Below are 22,702 nucleotides of genomic sequence, written 5' to 3' on the forward strand. Positions count from 1 at the left end.
AAAAAAATATGTTAATTTAAAACATACAATTGTAATAATTTATGTTGCTATTTTTTTACAACTCTAATATTTTTTGAAACCTATAAAATTGCTTTATTATCCCGGCTTAAATAGATAAATAGCTAAATGTTGAATAGATATAGGAAAATATATGTTTATTATTTATATATTAAATGTTATATTAATGTGCTAATTGGTAAATAATGAAAAATGTGATCACCAAAATTGTAAAATATGTTTACATACTTACTATTCAAATACCATGTATAACATGCCCTCGGAACTGTAGGTTTCCAGTAGTTCCACAATATGTGGATGTTTCAGCATATGGCATATTGTAGCTTCTCGTTTCAAATCTAAAACATAAAATGTAACATATAAAATCTAGCAAATTTTCACGTATTAATTATCGCATAAATTGTAATCACTGAGTAATCGCATTAGTAAAATCTGCACAAAAATAATTTTAAACTAATTTTAAATTATTTTATTTTATTTATATCTAATTTATTTAATTTATAATTATTTTATTACGATAGATTTTTATGTACAAATCAAGAAATATTTAAAATTTAACACTTTACAACAAAGAATTTTTAAATAAAAAGCTACACATATTCAGAAATTGAACGCTAAGAGAAAATTAAAAGTTATTAATATGACGTATGAAATAATTGCGAAGCAAATGTTTATTTGAATAGTAAATATCATGCACAGCTAATACTCTCAAATTTTATTGTTATATAATATTATATAATATTAAAAATTATATTATATAATATTATATAGAGTATAATAATTATTATATATTGTATAATATTAATTAATATCATTATTACAAATATACATATAAATTTACAGAAATTTATAATTAAAAATTTCAGATGAAAGTAATATTTAAAGAAAGAGAACAAGATTTACGTAAACACACACACACACACACACACACGCACACATACACATGCACACTCGTACGCACACAAAATTGTCAAAAAGAAGAGATTATTTTAAGCCAATTTCAGTTAAATAAAACTCGTATCTGGATTTAAATGCCATATCTCGATCGAATATAAAAACTTCGTTTCCCAGATCGTTTTTACCAGACTCAATTTAGATGCCGTATCTGCATTGAACTGCAATGAACTGCAATGGAATCTGCACTCTCAAGCAAAAGCTACGAAAGTCTGCTGCAATAACGGAAGCGCACGTATTTTTCAACTTTGTATTAAATCAGAAATGTATTATAAAAAAGAAACTAATGCAAGAAACTAATTACAATAGTTTTAAACAAAACTTATAATATTTAACATTTATATTTACATAAAAACTTTGCAGATAACGTTTGAAAGAAATTGTTTAATACATTTACATTTTTGTACAATTTCATATATTTAAAAAAAATCAAAGTAAAAGTGAAACTAAAAGTACGATTTATCTTCTTAAATTAATTAATAATTATCAGAGTTATTAACAAAATTTCAATATAAAACGATCGAACTCGCTCCCTAACTTTTACCCATAAATCCTTTGACTAATTAAAACTGTAATTATAAAGCTATTTAATAATATTAATAATATTAACTTTCTTAACAAAATGTATCACAAAATTATGTTATACTATTTTAAAACTTAATAAAATTAAATCTTTGTAATCAAGTGTTCTAAAAATTTCGTCGTTATAAATTTTATTATATAGAAGCTCAAGAATATAAAATTTTGCTTTTTATTTGCAACTCAATTTGATATATTTTAATTGTTATAAATAACAAATTTAATATCTGTTTTTATTATAATTAATAACGTGTCAATAATTGAAAAATATTGGTTTCTTAAATATGATAAAATAAAGCTTTTTCTCTACTACTGAACTATATTTCAATTGTTGTCTATTTGCTAATTACTCATGCATGCTAATGCATGTTATGTATATATGGTTAAATATTGGTTTTATTTCCGGAAAAATACACTTGATTAGAAAAAATCGATTTTAAAACAATGGTCCTCGTATATCGTCTGGACCTGTCACCCGGTATGTTGGGTTAAACCCCCGAAAAATGTGCAGGTCCGCCTTTCCAATTGCACAATGGTCCTCGCATCGGTTCATGACTCGAACCCACGTTCAGTCGATCGCACAGCATTGGGAAAACGCGTGTTGTCAGATACGCAGACAAGGGAGTAAGTATAGATCTTGTTTCGAACATTCGATGGAAACTAATGGTAGAGTATTTACAAGGAAATGGAATATAGACATATAGAAGCTATTTCCTTTCTTATTTCAATACACATTGAATGTAAAATCAGTTCGAAATATAAAATTTTTATTTCTTGTATATATACCTGATTAGGAAAATCAATGAAAATTTGAAATAGTCTTTTAGAAAGCTAAATCAATATATCTGCCTATTTAAACAATCAAGCGAAAATCATAAAATATATATAAACGAAAGCATAATATTAAAAACATTTTATCAGTTACTCAATAGATTCTTCAAGAAAACTGCGTAAAATGTAAATTTAATTAATAAAGTGTGAAGAATCATCATAAAATGTTTTGCTAATACTACAAAGTGCATGTTTAATACAAAATTATTTTTGTATTAGTGTTTCGAAGAAATAAAAATAAAATAATCTATTTTCACTTTTAATACTAAAATTTTAATTATGTCGCATTTTATATTTGTATATATATGCATATAAAAATATGTAATAACCTTTTATTAAGCATGTTCTTTGCACGTTCAAAACTCATTGAAATCGAAGAAAGACATTTCCAGTTATTTTCTTATTCGGTATGTCTCCCTTGTGTATCATTCTCTATACATACTCACCTGCAGTGCTGAGCCCAGGGCTGGAAGTGAACTTCGCCACATCGACGATTTTTACGGCAAAAATCTGCCCGGTCTGACGGTGAATGCATTTCCGAACGACGCTGAATGGTCCCCTGCAACAATGCGGATGAGACGTCAACACTAATAATTATTAGTGTAATTATAATTACTCTCACAGGAGTTACTTGAATTCACAGATCGAATAGAAGGCATCGGATCGATAAGCATAGACATTCATAATTAGATATTATGTAATATTTAATACTTGACAAAAAAAGAAATAAATTTTACATATTGGAAAAAAAAGATTGTTTTTAATAAGGAATTATTTCTTTGTATAAAAGTATTTATCATATAAAAAATGATTGTCTCGAAAATTTGTATTTTTATATAATTTATATCTTAATTAATGTCTATTCTTCTTTCAACAAAATTTTATTTATAGGAATTAAATTCTAATTTCCACTAAAAATAAAATATAAAGTTAATATATGGGTTTTTAAAATATATTGACAAATAATCTTTAAAGCTTGTAAAGAAATTGTAAAATGTTAGAGTTCCGGTGTTAAAGGATATCTTGAGATTTCTTTAACATCACTTTATAGACCAAGGTCACGTCCTTCCGGTGACCTAACGCCATTTTTAAATGTCGCGTGCACTATGACTCTCCATTTTTCCTACGCATGCATGTACTAATTTTGATGTACTATCTTTGCAACCATACTGTACATTTAGATGTAAATTTTATACGAGTTTTTACAATAAATATAAGAAAATGTAGCGAAAGGAAATGTCAATATAGATTATAGTTCATTGAAGAAAGTAGAAATTATTTCAATTAGGAATTAGAAAAGAAAAAATATATTTAAATTTAAAAAATATTTCAAGAACTTGATTTAATATAAAAATAATATTTCTAGCATATAAATTTTGGTAAAGATATAAAACGTTTCTTGCTAATAAATATAAAATATTTTTAATTTAAATATCTATTGTTGAGTTATGTACAAGAGAGCAATATTAAGATTTAACAAAACAATTATTAAACTTGGCAACCTTGATTTCGACGTAACTAACAATTTTATTTAATTCTTTCACAGTGAAAGAATTAAATAAAATTGCTAGTTACGTCGAAATCAAGGTTGCCAAGTTTATTTTCACCACTAGCGTCCAATAATAATTTTGATTAAAAATAATTATTTTTTTTTAAGAATAAACAACTATAAACTGCAAACAATAAGATAAACTAATATGAAATTATATCTATACATATAGATTAATGTTAGTAATATTGATCAGTTTGTTGCTCTTATAGAGAGAGAGAGAGAGAGAGAGAGAAAAAGGAAGAAAGATTTTATACAGATAAATTACATATTGAGATAGATATTTTCATCAATATTTTGAGACAAAAATGTTTAATATGAATTTGTATCTTATAAGAATTGAAGGTACAAAATATACATTTACATTTATATTTTGAATAATTGTAAGCTTGTTTTTCCGAACAATCTAATTATACGAACAATCTAATTTCTGAAAATCGATATATCACATATTTAAATAATATAGGAAAAAAGAGACAGATATAGTTATCTATTCTCTATATAAGATAGATAATCTATGAAACAAGCAGCTTTGCGAATGAGCGTAATGTACAGGAGTATGAGTAGATCATATGGTCAGCCTTATACGTAAGGATTTAACTGGATAGTCTCGATTATCTATCGAATGATAACCACGCACGCATTCATGGAATTCGTGAAAACCCACAATGTCGTGTGTATAGCATCTCAACATCTGTCCCTGTGGTTCGTATAATGACAGTACATCATGATATCGCACGCAAGAATTTCTATATATGCGTAAATTATTATAAATATAAAAAAGTAAATTGTATAAAGTCTTGTTTACACCATATCTCTATATAAGAATGTTTGTGCTTTAGATTTACTTGTTGTTAGAAATTTCTCTTTCTTTATTCTCTACATTTGTTTCGACATTTAAAAAGCTAATTGTATCCTCTATATTCAATCAATATATGTATAAGTGGAATTGTTGTCGAAATATATAATAAAAAACAATTAAACTATTAATTTAAATTATTTAAAGAGAAGCCAAATATCTTGAATAATATAATGTTAATAGGGTCTTAACTTTATGGTTTCGTAGAAGAAATTTAGCGATATACATCATACAACTGTAATAAATTAAAATTTTTTATCTCAGAAAATTATTGAATTAAAACTAAATATAATATTTTTAATTTTAATTTGTAATATCGAATCGTAATAGTAATAACGTAAAATAGTATAATTATACATCATAAATAGTAATAATAATTCAACAAATTATTTTAAACTTATAATTGATTGTTAAATCATTAAAATCATCTATTTATATATTTAATTATAATTTTATAAATGTTTTATATTCACATACATTTATTGTATTTTTTTAACGTACGAAATAATGATTATACGTTAAAGTTTGAGGTGTAAAACATAATTCTAATGTTTGGAAATAATATCAAATCAAAATATTTATTAAATGTTGACACAAATTATAAATTAGATATAATAATAATTAATTACACCTATATATATATATATATATATATATATATATATATCGTATTTTGAATGACATAATACATAAAATAATAATTGATAATATCCTTGCATTCGCATACTAATATTTAAATTATTTATAAAAAATTGTAGTCATGTAATTGTGTCTTTATTGTGTTTCATGTTTCTCAATACAATCCTTAGTTAAAAAATCGATGTAGTGCAGTTCTTTAAAGTGGTCCTACATAAATCTTTCACTGTAACACACAGGCCATCACGGCATATCCGCGAACGAGTTACTATACATCTAACCCTCGTTTTTCGTTGTTAAAAGCTCTCTTACAAGACGGCTCTTGAGTGCCTTAAGATCTTCATAAAGCGATTGGCACGACAGCGTAATCCGCCTTTTATGAGAAGTTATTGACATCTCGTCACTTTCCGGAAGGGATCAAACACTATCGCGACCTACATTCGAAACTGATTTTTCTTTTGAAAAAGAATATTTCTCTAGGATTTTTTTATTTTTGTTTTAATTAGACGTATGACTATATATATTCTTATTTATTTATCTCCTAACATTTTAACATCCTATGTATAATGAAAATGTAAACGAAATTGACCTATCGATTGATAGTGTTCTGTACCTTGTATCACATTTTATCTTTTATCTGTATATACAATTAGTACTTCTTTCCTTTCTTTAAAAAGCGTACTGAAGGCAAACGTAGTAAAGACAAGCCATTAATGAACAAGTTCTCACCATTGTCAAATGGCGCTCTATTTAACCTCTTGGCCATTGTAAATTAGAGCTCGAATCTGTCGTAATTGAACTTTGCCCTCCCCAATTGATACAAGTTCGAAGACATTTAGAGCACAGATGCAAGCATCCCAATTTTCATACAGACTTTCAAAGTAGCAATTAGCTGTTTGAAATTTTAGGTGAATATAGCATACCGCTTACATCAAAACTATAACTAATGCTATCTAAAGATAGCATGCTGTAAAGTGTTACATTCAAATTATTGATTTATAATATAATTTATAGTTCAAAAAGGTTGAAAAAGATTGTTTCCCATACAGTTAAAATTACAATTATATGTTCGTAATATAAAATATCTAAATAAAGAACACAACATATTATTAATATCTTTCCTTTATCTCAAAAATAGATTTTGCGTCTAGGGATAAAAATGTAATAACAGACGCATATAAAATAGAAGATACTATAAAAATCATATTATATATATGTATGTTCATATTTTATATATTACTTTTTATAAATAATAATTCCATAAGTGTTGCAATATATTTTGTAATTATATAACAGATTACTTTTACAAATTATATTTCAATTAGAAGCAAAAAACTTTGAACATTTTTATTTCAATTTTTTACTCTTATGTGAATCGGAAATTTTTACTCATTGTCACGTTGTTTGGTAGGTTTCAAATTTATCATAATTGGATGTCAGATACTTGCTTACAAATACAGCAGTGCAAAGATACGTAATTACGATGCGTCGAAATTAACGTTCCGTCTTCCATATACTTTATTCGTTTACACGGTATTGGAGTCACGTAACATAAACGTTATAAAATATATAGATTGCGCACTCTCTATCTTAATCGTAAGCGGCACGTGTATAATAGCTATTATAGAAAAGAAGTAAATTATTTCCTTGATGTCTTTATCTCTCTTTAATTCTTATACTATAAATAGAAGGCTATTAAAGCTTCTTTTCTGTTTCTAAATATAACTTCAACCAAACTCTAATTAACTAGTTTTACAATTAATTCAATTAGTAGAATTGTATGTACAGCAAATTTTTAATTATATATATCTGTTTATACTTACTTATATAACAAACGCAACAGTACAAATAATAATAATAAATTGATAAGTCTGTTCTATATAAAATATGAAATATTTAATATATAGATACACTTCTCAAAATATAAGGGATCAAAGAAAATTGTTTAAAAAATAGGCCAATTTTAAATAGCTGTAACTTTGTTTCAAGAAATGAGAATTTAAATTTTAAGAAAGAATCTTAAAGCTTGAAATCTCTATTTTTGAAAGGTCATAGCTTTTTTCATTTTCTTTAATTCTGATATTTTTTATATACAGAAAACGACGAACATAACAAAATAGAAAATTTTCTTTTCACTTTGTAGACGTGTTGCATGCACAAGAAAATTAAAAAAATTTTTTGACATTTTCACGTTAAAGCCTAAAGTTTTCCCTTCAAAATCATTTTTAAAATTTAAATTTCGATCTTTCTTTATCAAGTTATCGCAAATTGAAGAGAAAATGTCATTTTCACTTTGATCGTTCATAACTTCGTTAAAAATCATCGTACAGCAATTTTAAGAATGGATTCTTAAAGCTGAATCTTTGCTCTGTAGTATGATATAGAGACTGAATTTTTTTAAACTCATGAACTTTTTACAAATAGGTGAACATAACGAAGAAATTTGCGAGTTTTCTCCTTTTTGTTTAAACTTTGAAAAAATGTTACATAAAATGACTAAAAAGATCGACTGAAATTTTTGTGCCTTCTAGTACCCCAAACTTGAAAAAAATCATAGACTTGCTGTGATAATTTCTTTATAGTGATCCGTATGTTTAAAATGATTAATGTGTACAATATATTAAAAAATTTTGAGTTGTTTTGATAAAAAATAAAAAAAGTAATATCTAGCAGAGAACAATCTTTTCTACATTTTCAAACATAATCTTTTAACTGTCTCAACATATTTAGTAAATGTAAAGTTGCATATTATTTCCAAAATTATCGCCGATATCAGTTTCACCCAAAGAACAATCGTATATCCTCTACGCGATGCGCTTTGAACGAAGTTGATGTGGACGGTAATTTGGAAATAATATACAACTTTACATTTTCTAAATTTTATGTTGAGGCAGTTAAAAGATTATGTTTAAAAGTAGAGAAAAGATTGTTCTGCCACGAATTTTATTTTTCCTGTATTTTTTATCAAGGCAACTCAAGATTTTTTAACATATTGTACACATCGATTATTTTAAACATACGGATCACTATAAAGAAATTGTCACAGCAAATCTATGATTTTGTTCCAAGTTTGGGATATTAAAAAGCACAAAAATTTCAGTCAATAAAATTTCTTGTTATATACTTTAACTTCTTTTCAAAGTTTAAATAAAAAGGTGAAACAAAGACATAATTCTTTTCAAAAAGATGAAAACTCATGCATTTCATCGTTAATTTCATCTATTTGTAAAAAGGTCACAAGATAACAAAAATTCAATCTCTATATCAAACTATAGAGCAAAAATTCAACTTTAAGAATCCATTTTAAAATTGTTGTTTACGATGATTTTTAACGAAGTTATAAACGATCAAAGTGAAAATAACATTTTCTCTTTAATTTGCGATAACTTGATTAAAAAAATCGAAATTTAGATCTAAAAAAATAATTTTGCAAGGAAAACTTCAAACTCTAACGTAAAAATGTCAAAAATTATTTCAAATCTGCTTGTACATGCGACGCGTCTACAAAATAAAAAAATTTTCTATTTTCTATTTTATGTTCGTCATTTTCTATATATAAAAAGATCAGAATTAAAGAAAATGAAAAAGCTGTGACCTTTCTCGAAAGTAGAGATTTTAGAATCCCGTTTTAAAATTTAAATTCTCATTTCTTGAAACAAAGTTACTGCTATTTAAAATTTACACATTTTGTGAATAATTTTCTTTGATCTCTTAATTACTTTGAGAGATGTATATTTGAATGTAAAATATATTTAAAAATAATCTATATATAAATTTAATAATTAGAACCTATAATAAATTTAAAAAATAAAATTTGAAAAATTATTACTAACAATTAGTAATTTATATTGACAAAGTGATATTACTTTCGATAGATTTATTGTCAATTAATAAGTTAATCGGAATTTAATTATGCGCAGCACTTAACCAAAATGCATAATCACATTTATTATGTTTATGAATATAACAGACACGTTCAAGCACACGCAGAAAAGGGAAGAAATGGGAAACTGCAACTATTAAATGGAATTGTTAGTGAAAGCCAGGAAGATATATAATGTTCCTAATACATGGGTGCTCGCGAGATATTTTCAAGGGTACACTTAACTTGCTGGAATATCGTTTTTTATGCCGACAACCCTTTCATCAGACTATTCAGTCGCTTTTATACCACGTGCAGTTTCTGTAGTTACTCTTATCGACACGTACGGATCACATATGCTAACCGAAATGCAGTGCATAAGCGGCAATTACTCGTCTCCCTCGTCAGTTCTATTTAAACTAAAACCGCCTTTCACTGATATTACATTCTCTCTTCTATGCATCGTCATTATAAATTACTTGGAGTTAAACTTAAAGTTATAATGAAACTTATTACTATTAATTTCACCAATTTTTCTTTGAATAATTAAAGGTTAAATTTATTATAATTTATCTTAAAAAATTACTTTATCTTAAAATTATATTAAAAAATTATGTTATAATCATCTTAAAATTATAAAGATATTTTATATAATTAAAAGATATATTAATTATACACAGTTATCGCATCATAAATCTTATTATGTTGATATGCATATGCGTATTATCTAATCAAAATATATTCAAATTAATCAGATATTCTAACTCAAGCAGCTTAATATACCCTGCGGCAATATAATAGCTGCAATAGTGAAAGAGTGAAATTTACATACATAAATTTGCATAAGGCACCAAAATTTGAAAGCGAATCGATAACAGTTTATAGTATCAATAGCAACTTTAAAATTACTAGCAAAATTGTAACATCGCATCTTTCTATTCATATTGATGCTGAGTAATTTAACTGATTGCAAATAAATTTTTCTTCTACTTTTCAATTCAAATAGATTAAGATATATATAGTGATATTGGATATATATATATATATATATATATATATATATATATATATATATATACAGAATATGATTACTACATACTTTTTTAATTACATAGAAATATCAGGATCAAAAATGATCAAAGAAACAATTCCAAATAATTGTTGATATCAGATATAAAAAACACAAAAATTATAAAAAATATACAAAAATATTAGATAAATCTGAACTATACAATAGTTTTCAATCTTATCTTATGTTAATTAAAGATTCAATAAATTAATAGATTTATAAACAATCTTTAATTGAAATATAAAAAAAATTAATAGAAGACATTAATAAAATCAATAAATTTATGTTTTAAAATTAATGTCATTAAAAATGTGTTTTAAAATGTTAAAAACGACATGTTATTCTAAAGAATTCTCTCTAAATAGATTTAATAAAATAAAATAAAATAAACTTAATAAAGGCATAATTTTTATATATAAATTATACTTACAAAAATACAATATTAAAAACTTTAAAAAATAGCTTTATATCGGAGAAAAAATCGATTCCAAGAATATCAAAGAAATAATAAAATAATAAAAGATACATGTATATTCAGGTGAATATAAATCTTGATATCAATTCATAAAACGTTAATCAACTATCCTTGATTCTTTCAAACCAAATTATAAAACAATTTATAGCGGATTTTATAGATTGTTTGCATTCATTGTATGCATATTTCTCACATAATATAATAATTTTTTATATTACATATGATATATATAGATCTTAATCAATAAATGAAATTAATATAAATATAGATCTAAGTTCTACGGTGGATGAGATGTCGACTTTTCTGTAATAATAATATTACGATAAACATTTTCCATGTTTGTTGAATTAATATTTTCTAGCAACAACATTACACACAATATACATATGTACATTATCATGCATATTTTATTTACATATTACTTAAATGTGCGTTAAATTAATGCATTATTTTTCATATTAAGCTGAACAAAGCTTATCTGTATTTATATTTCAATGACGTTTTTGTCTAACAAATTTGTGCAATGCTTTGTCAGTAAACAATATGTTATCTCATGACAACTGATAATCAAATCAACATTTCATCGGAGATTATTGGATGGGTATATAATCATCGGTGAGTATAAAATCGATGAAAGAGAGGGAAACAGGTTTTAACCGTACGGTTACTCGAATGCTGTCATGTTGGCGGTCATTGCGTTTCTCGCGTACATCGCTTCGGCATTAGCGTATAATGCTGGTAAATTATTCGATTATTTCACAATATCGCCGCGCAAATTGTTCGTGTAAACATCAATTTATAGTGATTTGCAATTACAGCTGTTTATAATAATAATATTCTCAGGTGCCGAATGTGCAGTCTCTACGAAGTATAAAATCGGCGATCTCAAGGAGCCTCAACCATTGCTCCTAAAGCGGGCCACCAAAAGTACGATCATTTGGAATCCGGATAATGATAATGGAACGCTAAGTATACGAGCGGACGACTTCATTTACTTAGCATGCCCAGGCAAAGACAATTATCTCAAAAACAGAAGTTGGGGTAATGAGGCCAAAGCAGTTTGTGTCGAGGATAAGGTGTTTGACGTGAATGAAGCTCGCCACAATTTCTCATCCTTAGTTTGCAAATCTCATCCCAAGCATTATGCCAAGCACACGGGCTCGCTACCTTGTCTTGACAGACACAGTCCCATCGAGATTGGTTTCAACGTGAGCAGCACTTTCATCCGCACTATTGAATTATGTCGCGACGACAAAACGTATACGACATACTATACAAAGTTCAAGATGTCAAAAATGATCCAAAGTTATCAACAAAGCTATCCCAGGTAAGATCCCCTAATATACGAACATTTCGCTAATCGATGCTAGATATGATATTGAAATATATATAGGTATATTATTAATATTTCAATAATTAGAAAATTATTGATAATATTAAATTATAATGTCATGTATAGAATTGTAACATCTGATCGATATACTTCTTTTTTACCTAGCTATCTTCTATATAATTTTGTGATTATACTTGTATTAAAATACAATCACATTCAAAGAATTAAAATATGCATACTGCTCGTAGTAGTATGAAAAATGATATTTATCCTTGACTGGTATATAATTGCATGTTTCAGACCCCCCAAGTTTTTAGCGGGCAGATTTTATCCTGGGATAAATTTAGACCATTTATATAAATTCGAAACCCAGTTAAGCACGCTTGCTAGAATTCTGAATTCAACCGAGTTGGCTCAAGAACGATTGAAAAAGTCGGTGCAATTCCTCTCTCGCGGTCATATGGTTGCCAAAGCGGACTTCATTTACGGCACTCTGCAGAGAACAACTTTTTGGTACTTAAACACTGCACCTCAGTGGCAGACCTTTAACGGTGGTAATTGGAATTCGCTGGAGGTCAGCGTCAGACGCTTCGCTTCCAGCCGCCGTTTGGATCTCGACGTTTACACGGGAGTGCACGGTCAGATGACCATGGAGGACATTCGTGGCAAACAGCAGCCCGTCTACCTGCATGCCGAGGGTGCAATCGTTTCCGCACCCAAGTTCTATTGGAAAGTCATCTACGATCCATTGAGCAAGCGGGGTACGGCGTTTGTAGGCCTCAACGATCCGTTCATCAAGTCGGTTACAGATGATCTATATCTCTGCACGGATATCAGCGAGAAGATCAAATGGCTGAATTGGAGACCTCGCGATATCACGGCCGGCATATCTTATGCCTGCAGCATTGCTGATTTACGAAAGGCGATACTCGTGATACCAATGTTCGATGTGATCGACATTCTAATGTAACACAGATGAGTAACACTTGATTCCGTCCAATCATACCTCAGAAATACGAATTTAAGAGTAAAAATTTCTAATCGTGACAATAAATTGACTGTAGATTTTGTATATATTTAAAATATTTCTTATTTATACACGTACTAAAAATATATGAGAAATTAAAAAATAATCCAAATAAATGTAAAAAATTTGTCAATGTGCGAAAACGGACTGCGCAACATTATATAATGTACGAGATAGGATATAGAATGATATACAGTCAACACAAATCTCTACAAGTCGAAGTAAGGACAGTATACGATACTGAACATACTAAGCAGATACTTTATCTTCGATACGAGCGAGGTGTCGATAACAGGAAAGCAACATCCGTGTGTTTAAAATGCTGAATATAAACGTTAAGAATTTATTACAGATAATATTCTATCAAAATATATTGCATCAAGACTTTTAAAATAAATATAGAATAGCGTTGACGCATATATTATATTGTACTCGCGAAGATGCATATATTTTGTTAAATTTATATATACTTGGTAATAAATATTTTAGTAAATTTAACTTGAATTATAAATAGGAAATTGTGCAAAGTTTATATAAAATAATATTGGACTGCAGTGCTTTAAATGTCGATTGGCCAAATTCCAAAATTGGCAAAATGTACGAGAATACATAACGTCTAACAAAAACAATAAATTATTGAGTAGCATGTAGAAATAAATTAACTGTGACTAACTTCTCATTTAAATTTTATCATTGCTTTGAATATACATTTTTCATACGCTAAAGCAAGAATTGTTCGAATACATTAACAAATGTCACACATTACTAGAAAACTGTGAAATTATATGCAAATTCGAGACAAGCTTTATCTTAGTAACATAAAACAAGCTTTATTTCGAAAAGTTCAAGATTTAAGACAGTTGTATCAGTGACATAACTTTGCAAGAAAACTTGTTCCAGTAAGAAATACTACACATTTTTGCAGACAGAGAGACAAAGTGAATATATATAGTATAGACAAAAGATAGAATTTTTTAAAAATTAATATCACTAAAATATAATATTTTAGAATGTATATATATTAGATGTTATTTGTTATAAATAATACACACACACACACACACACAAGGACCTGAAAATAATGGCCGAAACGTTGTGATTGTAATTAACAAATACATCTGCCAGTTTGGTCGAGAGACAAGGAGTTCGCTAATTTTTATATTTATTTTTGTTTAATATATGAAACAATCTAAAATTTTGCTCTGTGAGATATATATATATATATATACATATACATATATATATATATATATATGTATATATCTCACAGAGCAAAATTTTAAATTGTTTCTATATATTCTATATATATATATATATATATATATATATATATATATCTCACAGAGCAAAATTTTAAATTGTTTCATATATTAAACAAAAATAAATTTAAAAATTAGCGAACTCTTTGTCTCTCGACCGAACTGGCAGATGTATTTGTTAATTACAATCACAACGTTTCTGCCATTATTTTCAGGTGCTTATCAAGTGATGAAACGTAATTACAATTATATATTATTAAAATATTAAGTTTTAAATTACAGTAATAATAAAATACAAAAGCTAAGAGTAAATAATGTAAAAAAAAGGAACGCAATCTGCAGCTTTCTGCGTTTTCTAGAATGTCTTTATAATGACGTCAATGAATGACGTATTAAATAACAAAAAAAATCATGGCCAATGATTATTATATCTCAAAGCAATTTTGTGATAATAATAAAAATGTCACGGTTTAATCTATGTATTCAATATTTCGATTCAATATTTTTTGTAACAAAAAAGAATGCAAATATTATCTAAAATTTAATTTAAAATGCATCATGCGGCCGATTTATATTACGATAAATGCTATTATATATACTAAAATAAATCGCAATTTTTCTGCTAAATGTGATTTAAATATTAATTTAAAAATACAAAATCAAATATGCAGCAAATATAAATTGTAATTTTCTCATTCGTTTAAAATATTATAAAAGTAGGCTTTCTCTCCTTCTCTTTCAATTATCTTTTAAAATACAATATAATGATTTTATTATATGATTAAGTCACCAATTGCAATTTTTACTAATTGCAATTAAATTTTGTCGTTTATATAATTTAATTCTTGTGAACACACCTGATATTTATCTTAATATCATTATCTGCACATGAAGCAATTTATTATACAATAGTAAGCAAAAAGTGTAATGTAACTCTGCTATTCAAAGAGAATTCGACATATAAAATCGGTCCGTATATAATGTAATTAAATTCAAGGACAAGTTCTAACGATAAAAATTTATCCTGTTTTTTGAAGAACCTATACACAGCAGGCATATATATAAAAGATCTGCCAACTGAGAGTTTGTACAAGAGAAATGAAAAGTAGGACGAGAATCGTAAAAACAGAACGTGCCGCCTCGTATCTCGCCTGGTACGTGTCCGCATCGAGATTTAAAACCGTCGAAACGTTTCGAGGATTTCCTGGAGCTTTCGCTCTTCAGCAAGATGGAGCAACGACATGAGAACACCTAAAAGTCCTGTGTACGTGTTCGATAATTCCCTTCTATTTCGACAACTTTCGAGATATGCAGTTAATTTTTATTTATTAACTAATATAAAAACTATATATCATATCTTTATTTTTCGTAGTGTATACAGCACTGAGCGCGCCGTGTACGTTTTTACTTATGTTTTTTTTCTGAATATCAATTAATATAATATTATCAATAATATATATAATTTAGAAATTTAATTGCGAATTTTATATTAGTTATAATATAAAAAAATCAGTAAAATGTTGTACAGTTTTTCATCTTACATCGTCACACGAAAGAGTTAACATATATTAAATATATTTATTTAATGATTTGAAATGTAATATAAGAGAGGGATTGATATTGTATCATTGTAAGATATATATTTTTTGAAAACTCTTATAAAAAAATATAGGATAAATTTAGTTATGAAATAAATTATATAGAAACGGAAAATTGGTCGCTGTTATATTTATGCTTTCGAATATATCCTAAGTATGGAACAAAACGCTCAATTGAAGGGAAGACTTTCAGAGAGCTGTTTGTGTGTGAAATATACCTTACAGCATTTAAGTTCAATTGACGTAGAAAAGAGCATCAATTGTGCAACTTTAATTAACTGTAACGAACGAAGAATGCACTTCTCGATAACCTTAGACAGAGTTTAATTAATGCAGTCTGTAGCTTATGTAAATATATATGTATGATGATTTTCCAACTAATCTTTGAAATGCTTTTATATTAATTGTTATTGCGAGAATGTTTTTATTTAAATTTTAAATATATACTGCTGAAAGTGACATAAAAAATAACATAAAAAATCGACGTTTACATACAATCAGATAATTAAAAATTTACTCGATAAAAAACATTCATTATTGTTTAATTAATCATAATTTTTAAAAATGTTCCCTTTTTAAAAAATTCTTTTCAAAGAAATATGAAAAGTTAAAATTCATTTTCCTTTATTTCTTTATTATTTCTTCTCTGAATATAATTTAATTCATAAGTTTGATAATTTTGATTCATCATGAAAGACTATATTAAATATTAAATTATATTAGGCGCGATATTTAATGTTATGAAAGTTTTTAATCGATTTCGTAATATACAAATCAAATTTAGATAAATACCGATTGATAAAGTATGTCTTAATAAATAGCCTTTATTACAAGGATATTACGAATAGTGCATATCACTTATTTCTCTTTAGTGTCACGAGAAAATCTATTACCATACAAGGACAGAACTTAAAATAGAACATATCGTTAACGTTAAGATAATGTAAATTTATATACCGTTCGAGATGATAACATACATACATCTAACAATATGCTGATGATAATACTTAGAAATATGGTAGAATTTTAATTTTGTATATAAATTTATATATCTGTTTTAAAATTATGTATATTATAATAAAAATCGCGGCATATATATTAAAATTTTTCCAATTTATACTCCTCTATATTATTTTTTAAATGTTAAATAATAAATAAAAATCGAGTAATTAAAAAAAATGTTAATAATAAAAAATTATAAAAAACTATAATTTCTGCATATACATACACGATATATTAACATATATTTGTCTAAAATCTTGAATGTCTAAAAAATAAATCAATCAGAGTTAGACTCTGATCTAATGAAATATAAACCCAAAGATTATGGTATTTGAATGAAGAAAGTGCAAGACAATAAACTGCCATGTACTGTTTATAGAAACACGATAATTGCAAGTTATAAATAGTTTAGACTGAGAATAAATCTAAGTCATAAGTCGATGATCATCAAATAGCTACGCCTTTGTGATACGTATTTTGGTCACAGCTGGTGACGTGTATTATTTTAGCATGAAGGTTAGCCAATTGAATGATAAATCAAGTATTGGCTTCCGATACAAACGAAATTGCGTTTCTGTGACAGCAATCTCTGCTTTTCAAGCTATAGTCTTTCAACAGATTAAATAAACCGTTCCAATGAAATCGATCATTACTAACATAGCTACATAAAACGAGCATTAAGAGCTTCAAATAGTAATTAAATTGTGTAAATTTTTAATCAATAATGAAAAATACATCTTCATGAGTTCGCGCTATCTTTAGCTCTTATATCGATGGATGATATTACTCTAGTGATCTTGTGTGAAAATTTAAAACTAAAAAAATGTATACTTAGCGTATATTTAATCAGAAAGTAATTTCGACCATAATATCAAAAATAACGTTTATCACATTAAATGTTTAAAATTTTTAAAAATAAATGATAGAGTTTTCTATTTGGTTTAAAATGGTAAAGTTTTCTACTTGTTTTAAAATTGTGGCTACATATACATGTATAAATTCTCATATTTATTCTTTAGGGCACTTTATAGATCAATACGGATACAACCTCTTTATAAATTTATCTTTAAGGCCCTTTATGTGTTAGATTTCTGAACAGATACGATATAGAGATTTATAAATATCCAACGACTATCATATTAAAAACTTGTAATTCTTCAGAATTTTTTCTTCAAGCTTTAGATAATTATATTAGATAATTATATTTTTCAAGTTAGATATAATAAAGTTTGACACGTTTAAATATTTTTATATTTCCTTTCGAGGTGAGCAATAATCTTGTTTCCTGGGCGAATTGGAAAAAGCTTGGACATGTAAGGGTCTAGATAAATGGTCTATTGACAGACTTAATAGACGAATGAGCTGTTGCCAATATGCCAATATGCCGTTTATTTCGAAAGAGATGTGACCTAATCTAGCTTTATTAAAGTGAGTGTATTATATCAATTGTATACATTATTATTTAACTTAAATTTATAACATACTTAAATTTAGTAATTTTTTTTCATAACAAACATCAAATTCTCAAGTCTGAGAAATTTGAGATATCAAAATAAAGGACATATAATTTTTGAGTTATTAAGTATTTAACAAAATATTAACATATAGCAATATTGAAATGTCTTGACATTGACTGATAGAAAAATAATGGAACAGAATCATACAAACTTAGCTGTACTATATAGAGAGTACAGAAATAGTAGGTAAAACAATTTTTTTATTCGCCTTGCAAGCATGGGTGACAGGTCGAGTTACTGGAATGGAATTCGACGAAGGTGGAAACTGGAAGCAGAGACAGAAGACAGGAACTTGCACATGCGACGTCCGACTCGTTTTCCTCACTCGACTAGCATCTTTTTCCCCTACTCTATGCATCGTTACTCACTCGTTCTGTATCACACCGACTATGTAGGAGCTCTCTGTGCATAAGCATTATCCCCCTATTCAACGGGTTCACATACGCGCAGACGCATACACACACTGACACATACGATCAACACACTACCTCCGCCCACCGCCGTTCATCCAATCGCATCGTCCTTTCTCTCTCTCGCGCAGTGCACCCTTACATCTCTCTCTATCCACCATATACTCTCTTCTCCTCTCTTTTTCTCTCTGGGATTCTCGTACTCACTTGCCGATAATCTCGCAGAGCTCGTAAACATCGTCGAAGAGAACCTCGTCGTCCGCCATAGTGACGACGAGGAAGAGGTCGAAGGAGTCGACCACCGAGCTAGGAACCTGTCGGAAGGCGCGTCGCACTTACGCGAACGCGTGATAATTCGCAGCGCGTGCGAATACGCGCCTTTCTCTGTCGCTCCAGCCGTAGTCTCCCGGCCGATGATGTCGTCGTCGTCGTCGTCGTCGTCGTCGTCGTCGTCGTCGTCGTTGTCGTTATAGTTATCGTTGTATTCGTATAGTGTCCGCGCGGAATACGCGCGGCGTGAGCGCAGCCAAGTATCGAGGATTCACGGCCGCATCGCCGTCGTTCCGTCCCTCTCTTTCTCTCTTTATCTTGCGCGCTTACCACCGGTCTCTTGCTTGCCTTTACGCACACGTCACGCACATATGCACGCACACACAGTCGTGGATAATGCACCCGTGTGTCAGCACACCAACCGACCGTCGTCGCACTGACACTCCGTTGGCGGACCACGAGCCCACACCGTATATCACTATAGGGTGCGATCGTGAATCGTACGTGCGGCGCAACTCTGTGCGAAGTGATACGATATCGGATATCGTCGACACCGCCTCGTCGTCGTCGTTCAAGGCACGCTAAATTCGCTCGCTCGCTCGCTCGCTGGTCACGCCGGCAAAATCACAACGCTCAGAGAAGAAACAGACGTTGTATAATGTTGTGTCAGGCTCTCTCGTATAGGTAGGCCCCGTCGCGCGACCTGTCTCAAAAGCGCGATGAGAGAAACCGGATTATAGGGCCGGTATATCCTCCTCGCCTGAGAGCAACGAGCATACGCGTTACCAATCGTACGTACGCACGATCGACGGCTGAAGAGACGGTCGACGGACGACGACAGAGAATACCGATGGCACTGAACACGCTATACCCCGTCTGTCAAAGGCCGGAGCAGTGGATTCGCTCGCTCCGAAGCAAGACTGGTTGCATAAAACGCGGCGGGCGGCTGCGCCAGCCGTTCTCCTCTGACGCCCCCTCTGCGGCTGAGCTGTGCATGGAGGGGCGGGCGTGGCGCCTGCTTCTCTTTACACGCAACCTTTTGCGCTAAACGTGTCCTTTACTTCCTTCATTGCCCGCTCGCCGAGTATGCGTAACGCGCCCTTAGGCTGGGGAGGATACTCTTGAAACCTTCGGCGTGAATCAGCTACTCGCTATCTTCTCTCGGAGACGCGATCGGTAAATTCCTTTGCGATACCAAGGGAGATGGAGTAAATATTTTCCTCGTGCTTTTGTGTTGTACGATAAGCCGCTTTCTTCATTCCCGAAACGACGGAGTCTTCTTTCGAATACTGTTTCGAATCAATTATATTAGAAATCTTATTATACACGAATATTATAAACAAATTGCAAATGTAAAACATTGATATCACATTAAATTTTGACTTACTTATAGAGACATCGTCTTTAATATACATTTTTAACACGATGTTATTGAAATTTACAAATTACATAAATCATATTCTTATTAAATTAATTTTAAAATTATGAATAAAAACGTTCGCTTACTCCTTTTATAAAAATGAGAGTCCATCGAAAATATCTTCAATTTCTGCATTCCGTCCAAATATCGATAGTACTACCATTATACGGTTGTGATATCCTCGATGGTAGATAGCATGTTTACCGAGAGCCAAAAATTCCGCTTCTCTTTCGAGATATTTTAAATGTTTATGATTGTATCCTCGTAAAACAATTATATTTTGCCTATAAAACAATACATGTTATATTATACAGTACATTTGATGTATGCTAAGAAAACACAATTTAAATTTGCTTTTCTCAAGCTATGCTAAAAACTATAATATTGATATTAAAATGTATGAAAAGAATTAGATTATGAAAGACAAAAATAACAACTTAAATATTCATTTAATCTAACCCAGATTTTTGCCATTGATCAATGTAAGGATTCTTTGCCCGATCTGCCACTAATGTATTATAGAGTGCAAGAATACTACATGTTATCTATAAATAATAGTGTTAAACATTAAAGTCGAATTACTATTCATTATGCTAACTCAAATTTTATAATAAGTCACATTCGAGATAAATAATACATCATACAAACTTGAAAATTAAACATTCATGCTCAACACTATACATAAAAAGCTGAAATATATTTTGTAATTAATAATTTGTTTAATTCTTACCATACTTGTTGCTATACTTTGTGTCATAATAATATCAGTATTGAGTATTGAATAAAAAACATATTCATTAGGAGCAGCTGGTATCCTTATGATCCTGTATTTTCTGTTCTTTCTATTATACTCAATTATCCATTCATTACTTCGTTGTATGTGTGTATCTCTAAAATTAATTGTATAAAATATAAAGGTAATATTAAAAAATTATATTATGTAGCATATATGTATATATATATATATATATATATATATATATATATATATATATTCAGCTTGTATTGTGTATGCTTATGTGTTTTGAATTACTTTATATACCCTATTTTACATAAAAATATATATAACATTGTGCATATATGACATAACTAAAAAAAATTAATAAAGATAGATTTATAAAATGTAGTCATTATTTTGATTTTTCATATAATTCTATAAAAAATAAAATGTTTTATATCTTATAAATAACGTATAATTGCTATATATTTTCATATAAAGTTATTTATATAAAAATTATTCCAACTTTGTATCATCAAAATTATATTAATCTTTCTTTATAAATATTATACCAAATTACATACCTGTTTGATAATTTATGCAAAATATCAAGATTATGTTTATTACAATAATATTCTTTGCTATTCTTGTTTTGATTCTTCATTGTCTTAATTTCATTAAACTGTTTTCATTATTTTGATTTTTCATATAATTCTATAAAAAATAAAATGTTTTATATCTTATAAATAACGTATAAATGCTATATATTTTCATATAAAGTTATTTATATAAAAATTATTCCAACTTTGTATCATCAAAATTATATTAATCTTTCTTTATGATCATATACAATTGTATTAAGTAAAATCCAACATAACCTAAACCTAAACGACAGATCGTTTATTATAATTTATATATTGAATTGTTTATTTCAATCCTTAATAAAACACATACATACTTCTTGATAATAAATGCCGCAGCCGCATTCGAATTCTCGAACCACACAAATCTCTAGAAATAATAAGTCGGTTTGTGAATACACATTGGCCGGAATCTTCTTCATCAACTGCAGTCAACTTTATTGTCCACTTGCACCAGGCACTTTATATAACACATGTTAAATCACACGAAAATTTTCAAAAGCAACTTACATGTTTACTTCACTTGTATTTAACACATTGACATTTTATTACTGACATTAGATAAGAAATGTCAAAAAAATGACATAACACGCAGCAGAGTGCAACCGTAAAGAACAGATGTTTCGAGTTTCGACTAATCTCGGTCGGCGATATCGATATCGATATATCGCAACG

General features: G+C 28.6%; 3 protein-coding genes across 13 annotated transcripts in view; 1 reads left to right on the plus strand and 2 right to left on the minus strand.

Moving 5' to 3' along the window:
• CASK (peripheral plasma membrane protein CASK) overlaps positions 1-20,527 on the minus strand; it is a 178,476-nt gene extending 157,949 nt beyond the window's left edge. For 10 of the 11 annotated variants that reach the window (XM_085487701.1, XM_029315345.2, XM_029315348.2 and 7 more), the window contains exons 1-3: positions 19,186-20,527; positions 2,829-2,941; positions 251-356 (exon numbers count right to left, since the gene is read on the minus strand). In XM_085487701.1, the coding sequence (XP_085343827.1) occupies positions 251-356; positions 2,829-2,941; positions 19,186-19,244 (278 nt within the window). In that variant the 5' untranslated portion in view covers positions 19,245-20,527. The remainder of the gene's footprint in view (positions 1-250; positions 357-2,828; positions 2,942-19,185) is intronic. The other variant, XM_029315353.2, reaches the window with a different exon arrangement.
• Positions 11,482-14,393, plus strand: LOC114940621 (salivary endonuclease-like). The gene is made up of 3 exons (XM_029315357.2): positions 11,482-11,570; positions 11,676-12,159; positions 12,466-14,393. Exons 1-3 carry the CDS (start codon positions 11,513-11,515, stop codon positions 13,133-13,135), a joined length of 1,212 nt encoding a protein of 403 aa, XP_029171190.1. The 5' UTR covers positions 11,482-11,512; the 3' UTR covers positions 13,136-14,393.
• Positions 20,472-22,639, minus strand: LOC146720865 (uncharacterized). The gene is made up of 6 exons (XM_085487703.1): positions 22,345-22,639; positions 21,971-22,100; positions 21,399-21,558; positions 21,128-21,213; positions 20,755-20,952; positions 20,472-20,537 (listed from the first exon to the last, which is right to left on the minus strand). Exons 2-5 carry the CDS (start codon positions 22,048-22,050, stop codon positions 20,760-20,762), a joined length of 519 nt encoding a protein of 172 aa, XP_085343829.1. The 5' UTR covers positions 22,051-22,100; positions 22,345-22,639; the 3' UTR covers positions 20,472-20,537; positions 20,755-20,759.
• Between the last annotated feature and the right edge of the window lie 63 nt (positions 22,640-22,702).

The sequence above is a fragment of the Nylanderia fulva genome, unplaced genomic scaffold (assembly GCF_048542155.1).
Source record: "Nylanderia fulva isolate GAGA-0341 unplaced genomic scaffold, ASM4854215v1 Scaffold6, whole genome shotgun sequence".
Taxonomy (NCBI): Eukaryota; Metazoa; Arthropoda; class Insecta; order Hymenoptera; family Formicidae; genus Nylanderia; species Nylanderia fulva.